Below are 12,599 nucleotides of genomic sequence, written 5' to 3'. Positions count from 1 at the left end.
TACTTCAACCTCTTCATCATCATGGCTCGATGTTGGTGCATAAATCATTATAATCTTTAGCTTGTACCTCTTAGAAATCTTGAGTATCAGTCTTGACACCTTTGGTGATGTACTTTTGAATTACAAAATGTTGTTTTTAAAATCTTTATGGACCAGAAAGCCAACTCCACCTTCACTCCTTTCACTGTTTCCATTGGTGTACAGCAGATTTCCACTTGATAAACTTATGATTCATTTCTTCTTCTTGTTTCAGCCAAACCGATGACATTCCAATTCACATTTTCTAATTCCTTTTCCAGCTCTAATATCCTGTCTTCACCGATGAGTGATCGTACGTTAGAACAGGCCAAGTTCAGTTTCCGTGCATGGCAGCTGGTCGTACCCATAGATTCTTAGCACCCTCTGCTTCCACTCTGATCCTCTCGCTGCCTTAAGAGGGAGAGTGAAAGCTGCTGGGGACTGAGGGCCATTTGTATTGTTGTGCTCTCATATGCTGGAGTGTTTGGTCTTTTCCTCTTCACGCTGACCAGGCATCTTGAAGAGAACCACTCTACACGTTCATTGCCACCTAAGTGACATAACAGGGCTTACCATCGAGAAGGTGTGCATGAGTGGATTTTAGGGAGGCAGGCCAACCGGACTTCTCCTAAATCTTCTGTAATAGAGAGATATTGGATCCATCAGTGTTTTAGGCTGAGTGTCTGATACACAGGATACCTGTTCCCCTCTAAGCAGCTAAGGTACCTAGGCATGATTCTAGATCCTAATCTATCGTTTCAGGACCACCTGAAATACTTGCACACAAAAATCAGACGATACACTGCATTGGTTGCCAGAGTCACTCGCAGAGACTGGGGCCTAGACAGACGGGTGCTACATCTTTTCTATAAAACCATCTTCACACCAATAGTCATGTATGCATCTGGCACGTGGTATCAAAAAGCACAACTGTTGTCAATAAACGAATCATTGACTTGATTCACCGATCAATCCTTCTGACCATTACTTGAGCTTGCAGCACAGTGAGCACGCATGCCCTGCAAGTCCTTCCACTGGACTTGGAGATCATTCGACAGGGCCTCACGACCACCTGGACAAGGGTATCCCACAGACATGTTTGGGATTCACCACTGACATCATCAATAGCAAGACTATGGAAAAGAAAAAGCTACATGCTCACCTGCTGCTGCTGCAGGTGTGGCAGGATAGATGGGCCACCTCGCAAAAAGCCGAAATCACCAGAAAGTTTCTGCCCAACATTGGCCGGGTTTTTCCGAACTTCCCACCCTGGTTTTCCCGGGACCTACAAGTCACATACCTACTGACAGGACATGGAGCTCTGAATGCAAAGCTATCCCTACTCAGAATACAGGAAGATCCCACCTGCACCTGTGGGGGGGCTGAAGAGCTGGCAACACCTCATGCATGATTGCTAGCTCTATGACGACCTCTGCAGTGCATTCATCACCAAAATACAGTATCTACCATACGGCCAGGAGCACCACATCTTGGACACCAGGGAAGAATATCAGGCTTTCTCCAGCTATACACTGGCCCTGTTCACAAGATGGAGAGCTCTTTTCACAGCGAACCGCAACCAACCACTAACACAATAGGGAAATGAACAAACCTCGAAGGAAATCGTCCCGCGGAAGACGCCTGGAACCCAACGGCCTCCGATAATTAAACCCTGAAGTGGACTTAAAGTCGAATAAATGACTCTATAAACAACATTGACGCAAACACCACAGGGATCGGAAATGTCACAAGAAAGACCCCACAAATGCTGACAAGCAAAGCCGGACCTTTTGACGGTAAAGACTGCAGAACGGACGGGAACCAACCCCATGAACGATCACGCTTCAGTCCGATCGCTTCTGGGAACGGACTAGGACCACTAGCAGCTCTGTTGCCAAATGCTATATGGCGAGCTGAATGGAGTACCCTAAACCTATTCATCTTTAATTCCCTATCCCCGGCAGGAGAGGAGACATGCTGTTTCCTCCCCCCTGCCGACCCATCTCTTTGCCTGGTGAGGTATGGGCCTGCCTCACTGACCACCTGGGGTTGCCTTCTCTATTGTCCCCATGCTTCTGCCTTTCACCCCCCCCCCCGCCAGCCTTCAGTCTCTTCCCCCACTCTACCTGTATACCTTATCCATGGCAGGGGGAGAACTCTTGTTCGTCTCCCCCACCCGCCATCCAAACTCCCCTCTGGTGTGGCATGGGCATGCCATACTGCCTAGCAGGGGTCATCTCCTCTATCGACCCCTTACTTCTACTTCTACTCCCCAGTCTTCAGCTTCCCCTCCAACGTATAGTTCACACATCTAAATTTAATAACAACAAAATTCTGCCCGACCTATTAGGCCTTTTAACACATCTCTCTAGCGTTCAACCCCAACCAACGATTTGCTAACAGCAATCTTATTAAGAATTAACGTCAAATGCGTATATATATATAAATATTTTATTTTTATTTTTTTTAGGTCCTAGCCACTGAAATCCCAGGAAACTACCTGCCGGAGCAACTTGTCATGATTCCGGACACCCGGTTAGCCTCCACCACGTGGCGAGGTATGGGCAACGTCGGGCCCCACTAGGGGCCTGGTGGCCAATAAGCCGGACAAACAATGGGCACAACAGACCACACTGCACAGCATGGCCCACACACTTTCAAGTCTCTGGCTTGCAGTGTACTGTTCTCAATACAGCAAACACACACGGAGATGTGAGAAATCCCAGGCGCCGTCTGACACGAACATACCTTATATGTACATAGTCATTTTATGAAGGTACATATAATACATACATAGACAAGATTTTAGACTAGTTTTTCTTATATAGTTTTTCTTATACTTTGGAACGGAATCCCTTTATTACTATGGGAGCCATAGCTCAGTATTCGCGTTTTCGGTAGTTGCAGCATTTCTCAGGAACATAACCGCCACGAATAGCGGGGGTTTACTGTATTTCATGAAAATTACAATCTACAGAAATCCAAGTCTAATGTCAACAAGCATCTTCTGTCTTCTCAGCTTTGAACCCACAAACAGTACTAAAGTATTATGGGTTCTCATATCTTTTGAGTTTGTCACCATCATAAAAAGAAACATCACAACAAGAAAATAAATAAAGTACTGGTTTTAATCCCTTCAATAGTATAACTGTAAACGTTCCATGATACACTGTTTCAACTTGGTACATCCTCATCCTGAAATAGTTCTCTACTAAGAAAATAATATATCCCAAGCATTTCCAGGCTGTAATAAAACATTTAAAAGTGTAAAATGGTATTACTAATACTGGAACCTACAAACACATGGAAAGAAATCATTGCATTAATTTTTTTTCACTCATTATTACACGTGCACCAAAAGATGAAAATTGTGTTCTTAAAAAAAAAAAATTTTTTTAATAAAAACCAACATGTATTAATGAAAAAAAAAAAAAAAAAAAAAAGATTTAATAACAACATACCCAAAACTAACTGTCATATCAGTTTTTATAAGCAGTGATTTTGGCTTCAAACCCAACAGAATCAGTTCCATTGCTTGAAAAGGAACTAAAAGGAAATGCTCAGGAAAGGTATCTACCCATTCAGTTATCGTGCTAACAATTTCTCCATAATCTACAAGATAAACACTCAAACGGGGACCTTGAGTTGTCTCAAGGATGTCATCAACGCGTGCACGACACCAGCTCTTATGCAGATAGCTATAAACCATAATGATCTGCAAAAATAAAACACATAAATTAAAACCAATAATTAAGCATTCAGTGTCATGCAAATTTTTAAAGTTAGAGACATAAATTTAACCATTATACTGTTGTTATAATTTTACCATTTCTCTGAATGAAAAACCTAGGTTATCTGGTTTCAAGTACTGTTAAAAGGTGGTGCCGCCCAAAATCCCGACAGCCAAAATCCCAACAACCAGATTCCCGAAGGCCAAAATCCCAACAGTCGAAAATCCTAACATGCCCACTGTATTTAAAAAAACAAAGTTAGAGTCCATAACTCAAAAACTGTTTGCAATAAAAAATGTTTTTCATGTAAGAGTCCATAACTCAAAAACTGTTTGCAATAAAAAATGTTTTTCATGTAATCAATTTGACCACTAAAAATATTAAAATTTTATTTGAACACATGGAACATGTACATTGCAGTTATACAAACAGTATATATTGTTAATGTCATATTTATGAATAAACAACACGTTTTATATATATATATATATATATATATATATATGCATAAAATAAAATAATATTTATAAAGATACATTGTGCACAATACCGTGAAGGTAATCCATCACAGATCTATTTTCACTATCGTCAACTGTCACCTTCTTAAGTTTTGGACAGGGTTCACAACGAAGTATGCATTCACCCTGATTATCGACCTGTTGCTATTCTTCCTGAAATTTCTCGATGATCCTATATACACCAATATGTGCTCGTCCAACTATACACTCCCATCTTCTATACCAAGCCTCAACACTGTTTTGGAGCATGGAATTCCCAGCTGAATGGAATTGTATACGGACAATAATGTTGGTGGAAATAATGGTGAAGCACGAATTACTGTACCATTATGCATATACCATCTAATTCTTCCATATATATAATTATCTTCAAACCACTCTATCACATCACTAGCTTCCCTCAATAAATGTGACTTCAGAACATTAAATGCTTATGGTATCTCCCCAGAAGGAATAAATGTTAACATTGGTACTCAAATGTTGAAGCAACAAACTAAATTCTTCATCAGTGCCATACTGAGATGCCAGTCCACTTGCTTAAATTTTTCTCCAAACATATTGTCCAAGGTGGAAAAAACACCTTATTAGACATGTTAAGGAACTCACCTTTGGAGGCATTTATTGCACCGAATTCCAGGTCAGTTAATATGGCCTGTAGTCTCAATTCAATTTCATTATCTTCGGCAAAGTCAATCATATCTTGAAACAACCGTTTATAACTTTCTTCACTATTATTAGTCATCAACACATACTAAGGGAAGAATTCGATAGTTTTCATTACCAACGGGTGCATGTATTGTACACAATTGATAAAAAAATTGTGGGCATGGCTTTAAATGTACCATCCATAATCCAATATTGGGCACATGATAGGCATTGAATATTTACTTTTGTTGTAAACAGAAGAACTCTATCCTCTCCTACTGCAGAATCTTTAACAAGAAACAATTCACTATTTAATGTATGGTGCAAAGCATCTGGGATATCAAGTTCCTCAAGTGACTGCAGTTCTGACGGTCATTCTGCTTCTCTTACACATTTTATTCTCTTTCGAAGAGAACTTTCTGATGGCATATATGGCAGATTCTCTGGAAGAACTGCTGATATGCTGGTTTGAATAACCTGGTACAGTTCTTTGGTTTGCTTCGCACATTCTTTCATTTGGCCAACGGCTTTTGCTACAGCTGCAGCACTGGCTTGTGGAGCATAATTATGGCTTACGAAATTTTGAAGACAATGCCCTCCATTTGAATATTTTGTTGTTGCTCTACCTTTGCATCTTTCTGATTTTCTTCACCCCCAACACCAGTAGAATATGTTGTTACAATGTTTATCTTGCACCAATAAATAACCACATACATTAATTTTAACACTTCCCTTCTGAGATGGAACAATTTCACAAATTTCATCCATTTTCGTTGAAGAGTGAACTAACACTAATATCATTTCTCAAATACACACTCTTATATACATAGGTCAAAAATCCTGATTATACCGGGATCTGATTTTTCTGATTTTCCACTAAGTCGCTGCCTTAGTGACTTAATCCTCATCTGCAGTCAATTTACCTATTGGTTTTTAACATAGATTAAAATGCTATTATAGTAACAGCCATACATGCCAGTTAATTTAACTGTGGTAGTTGCAAAACAAGTTAATTCTTAAAAGGACAACATTTTAATTCTTCAAATGAGAAGATTATAGATTAATTACTGAAGGGCCATGCCTAATACACTTGTTAAAGAAATTCATGAAAGTACAGCTAATAACAAATAACTGTATAATTGCAGTTTTAGTTATGCTAATGATATTTATGACAAATGAAATGTTATGCAGCTGCCAAAATACATTACTTTAAATTTTCATATTCTGAAAGTATTCTTATTTCAAATTTTTTATCTTTAGCATTTCAATTCTATACCTATAATTACTGCTCAAATGCCCTATACAAATACAAAAATTCAAATTGAAAAATTACCAATTAAATGCAATATAATAAAGTAAAATTAATTAAGTCATTTTTATTTTCTGTTCGTATCTTAAAACTGTTTTTTTCTGTAACAGAAAACATGATCTTCAAATTGAGAGAGGTATTTGTCGTTAAAATTTTTGTTATTTTTTATATTCTTTCTATACAAAATTAATCTAATAAGGTAAATTTTTACTTACTAAACAACTAAATATATAGAATTATATTTTTACAATATAGTAGATAATATCTGAATTTTTGGCCAGACCTGTGAAAAAGATATTACATGGAAAAAACTATTATGTTTCAAATACATCACCTTTGAGGAGTTTCTTTATTTGAGGTCCAATGAAAATTCCTTCTTTCATTTTGCATCTGTTAAATTGGGAAACACTTCCCTTACATAGCAGAATCCATTTCCTTCTTCCAGAAACAAAATTCTTTATTAATCCAAGCTTTATATGCAAAGGTGGAAGAACCTTTTTTTTGGTTCAACCAGTGTAACATATTTCATATTATTTCTCCAGGGTAAAAAAAAATTCCTCCCTATTTTCCTAATGCTGCACAATATAATCAGAGAGTAATTCAATTACCTTAAAATTACCACAAACATTCCAAGCAAAGTCGGTGTACACTTTATTGCACTCAAAATCTTGGACATGCTTTCATATGTTTCTTTCACACCAACATCACGAAGTAGATGTAACTGATGGGAATTCATTTCCATTGTGCAGCAAAACTGCTTTTGAACTTACTTTTGAGATATCAATAAATACACACCATCCATTAGGATTGTGTTCAAATGTCCAGTTAATTCAAAAGACCACCAATATCTTTACAGACATACATACCATCTTCCATAATGAAATATATTGAAAACACTTTGTGCCATTTTCAATATACAGCCACTTCCCAACTTACGTAAGGGTTGCGTTCCGCAGAACTCTACTCAAGTTGAATTTTACGTAAGTCGGAATTTCCCCAAAGGTTTATGCAGCACTCGCAACTATGCGTGCTGAATTTGATTGAAGCAAAAAAGAAATTTGCAACAAACATTTAAATAGAATTTATTCCATTTTTTTATCTCATGCAAAGGAAAAATTACGAAAGTGTACAAAAATACAACAATTTCAAAATTATAAATATAAAAAAGAGAGGAGACAGGCATAACATCAGCAGGTTTTACCTTTCAAACATCATTGCCAGAATTAACTCTCCAGCTGATAAGCATGCCACTGCAGAAGTTGTGGGCTGTGGAGATTTAGAAGGGGTTTTTTCCGATACATCACAAAATTTCTCTGCAGCTGCAGAATCAGCACTGGCAACTTCACCGCATACTTTAAAGTTTTGGAAACCAGCACGATGCTTGAACCTATTAAACTACATGCTGCTTGCCATGAATTTGGCTTGGGGTCTGCCGTACTTATCCTTAATATCTTCATAAATACTTCTTGCTTTTGCTTGAATGGTCATTGGACTCGGGGCACTTGCTTCTGAATCTGATTTTCCATCCATATTATTAATGGCTTTCCATCTTCGATATAGCACCTGAATGCTGTTTTCTATCAATGTTCATCTTAAATGCATTAATACTTTAACATGTTCTTTTATACAAGCACTGTCCCTTAAAATAGTATTCACTGTTGAAGGAGCAAGAACTAATTCTGTACAATAGATGACAAACTTTGTCCTGCTTCGTACTTCTTAATTAATCATCTTCAATCCTAAATCAATTTTGATTTGTTTCCTAGCACTGCCAGCACTTGCATTTTCCGTTGGTCCCTTTCCCTACACCATTGAAATAAATAAATAGGAATGAAGAGAAGATTCTGAAAATTTATTTATGTTTTTTTTTTAATGAAGATTTCAGTGAAGGGGAACTCATTTCACCATAATACCGTAACATAAAAACCCACACAATTCCAATTATCGGCATTATCGCAAATGCAATAAGATAGAGTTTACAATAGATTGTCCTAACAGAAAAACCCCAATAAACTGGAAAGTGCAAATTATTTTTACTATTTTATGGTAATGATCTCCAGAAATGTGTTTTAGAAAAATATCACAAAGACGTTCAAAAATTATTCCCAAATTATTCACTGTATGATCTCATCTCTTCCGTCATGCAGTATGATTGATGACTTTTGAGGTTAGGATGAACATCGTGGCGAGATCCAATCTTCCTTACATTTTGAGGGTACAGCTCTAAAACGGCATTCGCAGGCCAACTGCTAGTTAGTACACCAGACCGAACCTATTGGCAACTCTCTTGGAGGCTTCCAGATCAGCTAGTCTATAATCTTGCTACCTCTACTCTGCCAGATAGTGACTGGAGGGAGTCCGAGTAGTGTGTATGCGGGGGGGGGGCGCATTGTCGAGGCCACGTTATGTCAAGGATCTCGGCATATTCTTACCATGTCTATGCCATATCCAAAAATTTCATTACTTCATACAGCATGTCCCTCCCAATTTTTTTTACTATTGAATACACCATGAATTGTCAAACTAATAGAATAAGGTTATCTGCAAAAAGATCTAAACCTCCCAAACACTTCCTAATTCATTTCACAAATATACATAGTCTCAATACTAATCTCAACGATGCCCATTTCCACCTGCAGTCTGCCAAAGCCCATGTACTTTTATTGACAGAATCTCAGTTATCGATTGATTCAACTACTGCTCATCTCAGTTGCCCAAATTATTCACTGTATGATTCCTTTCGCCTCAAAGGTGGTACTTGTGCATATGTCCGTTCCGACATTCCCTGTCAGAGACTTGGTAATTTGGAATCTCCTCTTTTCAATCTTCTCTGGCTCAAAATCTCTCTACCTCATTGTCTCAAATTCATCTGTTGTCTCTACCATTCTCCCAACTCCACTAATCACTTGGAGCTCTTTGAAGTCCTCTCTTTGCAACTTGACTTTCTCCAGTCCAACTTTCCTAACAGTGAGGTAATTTTCCTTGATGATTTTAATGTTCACAACTCCAGCTGGCTTCCGTTTTCTAGTCACACCGACCCAGCTGGTCGAGATGCTGAGGCTTTTGCAATTACTAATGACCTTGCACAGATTGTTCATTTACCTACAAGAATACCAGACAATCCTAAACATGCTTCATCTTTTTCTCACAAACAACCCTTCTAAGTACACGGTCAAAGTGAGAGGTCCTTTAGGCACCTCAGATCACAACTTGGTGATTGTCTCTTCTCCAATGGAGCCTTTATCTCATGGCTATTCCCAACCTCGTATTGTTTGGCATTACAAGAATGCAAAATGGGATGACCTGCAAGATTTCTTTTCTTCTTTTCTGGTCGGATTACTGTTTCAAAACTTCTGATGTCAATGTTTGCTCAGATCGTGTCAGTGAAATTATTCTTGCAGGAATGGAATCCTTTATTCCACATACCACTTTAAAATCTCGTCCTTTATCTAAACCTTGGTTTTCCAATAAATGTGCTAAGGCAGTTCAAGAGAAGAACGTTGCATATCGTAATTGGCTTGTTTATAATTCTTCGGTTTCATTTTTTGCCTACACCAAAGTTCTCAACAATTATAAAGCAGTTATTAATCAGTCCAAACTAGGTTTTGAACAGGCTAAGAGCAGAAAACTTGCTTCTTGCCCCAATGGTAGCCAAGCATTCTGGTTTCTTGCCAAAGCTATTGGCCGCAACTTTTTCCCCTCTCTGCTCCCACCTCTGTCCAAACCAGATGGTTCTGTTGTCACTTCAGCCAAGGATAAAGCTGATATCCCATTTTTCTTCCAACTCGTGTATTAATGATCTTGGTAAAACACCTCCCACCATTCCCAACATGCTCCATTCAATGCCTCCTGTAGTCTTCCGTCAAAAGGATGTCAGAAGGATTTTGATGAATCTTGATGCTAAGAAAGCTCCAGGTCCTGATGGTAGTTCTCCACTTGTTCTCAAAACCTGTGCTCCTGAACTTACTCTTGTTCTTTGCCACCTTTTTTCACTTTCTTATTCCAAAGGTGTTTTTCCTTCTGCTTGGAAATTTGCTCATATTCAGCCAGTTCCTAAAAAGGGGGACAAATCCCTCCCATCCAATTATCGTCCGATTGCAATTACTTCTACTCTTTCTAAAGTAATGGAGAAATCACTTAACCACCAAGTCTTAAACTACCTAGAAACCTTCTTTCTGATCAACGATCGCCAGTATGGATTCCATCAGTCGATCCACTGGTGATATTCTGGCTTATTTTGCCCATTTATGGACTATTTCAATGGAAAAGTTCGGTGAAACACAATCAGTTGCACTCGACATCTCAAAGGCTTTTGATCGTGTTTGCCATAAAGGTCTTCTAAACAAGCTTCCATCTTATGGTTTATCAACTGTTTTTTGTAATTGGTTATCCAGTTTTCTCTCTGATCGCTCACTTAAGGTGATGGTAGATGGCTCTCTGTCTTTTAACTTCTCCACTAATGCCGATGTCCCCCAAGGTTCAGTTCTTTCCCCCACTCTTTTCCTCTTGTATATTAATGACCTTCTTCCATTGACTGGAAATCCTATCCACAGTTTGGCCGATGATAGCACATTGCATTCCACTTTCCATTTTGAGAAATCTTGCCCTGCTCAATCAGCTTCAATTTCTCGAAAACCTGCTACGAATTCCTTAAATGTCAATCTCCAGGTAATTCTCCAGTGGGGCAAAGACAACTTATTTAATTTCAATCCTTCTAAAACTCAGTCTTGTCTTATATCTCGCAAAAAGGATTCTTCTGCTCCTATGCTTATCTTTGGTGACACTCCGATTTCTAGGCAAAATGATATCTGTTTTGGGGATTACCCTGACTTCTAATCTCTCTTGGCACAAGCACATTACAAATATTGCTTCCTCTGCATTTAAAAAACTTGGTTTTCTTTTTCGCTCTCGGCGTTATTTTTCTTCCAAACAGCTGTTCACTCTGTACAAATCACAAATTCACCCAACCGTGGAATATTGTTCCCACATCTGGGGTGGTGCTCCCAAAACATCTCTCAGGCTTCTTTATTCCGTTCAGAAGAGGGCAGTTAGGTTAATTAATGATTCGTCTCTAACAGAGTCTCTCCACTTGCTGTCTCATAGAAGTACTGTTTCTGCTGCATGCCTCTTCTACAGATATTTCCATGGGCGTTGTTCTTCTGAATTGGCTTCTATAATTCCCGCTCTCTCTTTCAAAATAGTCCGAACACGTGCTGCCACCAGCCAACATCCATTTACTCTCCAATTTCAAACTCACAGAACCAACTTTTCATATTCCTCGTTTATTCATTCAACTGCCGTTTTCTGGAACAACATTCTTTCTTACGTATTTCCTGAAAATTACAGTCTACAGAAGTTCAAGTCCAATGTCAACAAATATCTTCTTTCGTCTTCTCAGCCTCCAACCCAAGCATGGTACAAATACTATAGGTTCTAATACCTCTCATGTTTGGGGTTTACGTAAAAAAAAAAAAAAAAATTGATTCTTTTAACAGAACATATGATAACAATGAAAGTTTTTTTGTGCAATTTCCATTATAAAAATGACCTTTTAGAGAGATAAATAGCTTAGTTATATAGCAAAAATTTCAACTTCCGAGGTGTTGGAACGAATTATTAAAAAAAAATGTGTTATTGGGTTGAACATTACGATATTTTCATGATACCTCCATTTATTCCTACGTGATGCAAAATATGTTTCCACGATCTTTTTAAGTTTGCACTGGCCAGCAAAAACTTACATAAAGTTGAATTTCTGTAAGTCAAGTATTACGTAAGCCAGGGAGTGCCTGTACTATAATTTTAGTTCCTGCTTTCACTGTTGTAACCCAGAACCAAGGAGTTCTGCTTGCTCTTTAGATAAGTTTAAATCATAAACTAAGTCATTCAACTCTCTTTTTTTAATTATTTTGCAGCACTTTATAATTTTATGGTCAATAGCCAAAATCTATTGAAGTGAAAAGTCCATCAAAGTCACAAGAATATAGTAAAAGACAAGAATCCTCACCATATTCATCACTGCTTCCTTTATCCCATGATTTTAGTTCTCATATTGACAGAATTTCATTATGTGAATCAGGCCTAATAAGGCCTTCTGCAATAGCAGAAGATATGTTAGGATATTTGATGCTCTGCTTGCTTTTTTTTATGGACATCCCTGACATATCTGTCATGCAGAAATAGAAATCATCAATGTGATTTCATGGTTCTCACCACACCACAGGAACAACAAAAGTCACATTTTTAATTTTCCCAGTTAGTCACTTCCTCAGATTTGTGTTGCAGGTAATACACACATACAAGAAACCCAAGTTTTGTTCTCATCACCAATCTTGCAACCAAAGTAGAAAGAATGTGCATCTTTAGTAATACTGTAGA

At 38.1% G+C, this 12,599-nt stretch overlaps 1 protein-coding gene across 1 annotated transcript in view; it reads right to left on the bottom strand.

Moving 5' to 3' along the window:
- LOC150082952 (uncharacterized) overlaps positions 1–12,599 on the bottom strand; it is a 294,273-nt gene that overhangs the window by 276,548 nt on the left and 5,126 nt on the right. Inside the window, exon 3 of the mRNA XM_090378332.1 lies at positions 3,480–3,733. Coding sequence (XP_090234458.1) covers positions 3,480–3,733 — 254 coding nt within the window. The remainder of the gene's footprint in view (positions 1–3,479; positions 3,734–12,599) is intronic.

Source organism: Mastigoproctus giganteus, chromosome 7, assembly GCF_048544385.1.
Source record: "Mastigoproctus giganteus isolate SK-2022 chromosome 7, ASM4854438v1, whole genome shotgun sequence".
Classification (NCBI taxonomy): Eukaryota; Metazoa; Arthropoda; class Arachnida; order Uropygi; family Thelyphonidae; genus Mastigoproctus; species Mastigoproctus giganteus.
The sequence above is the reverse complement of the archived record's forward strand: the minus strand, read 5'-3'. Positions and strand labels throughout refer to the sequence as shown.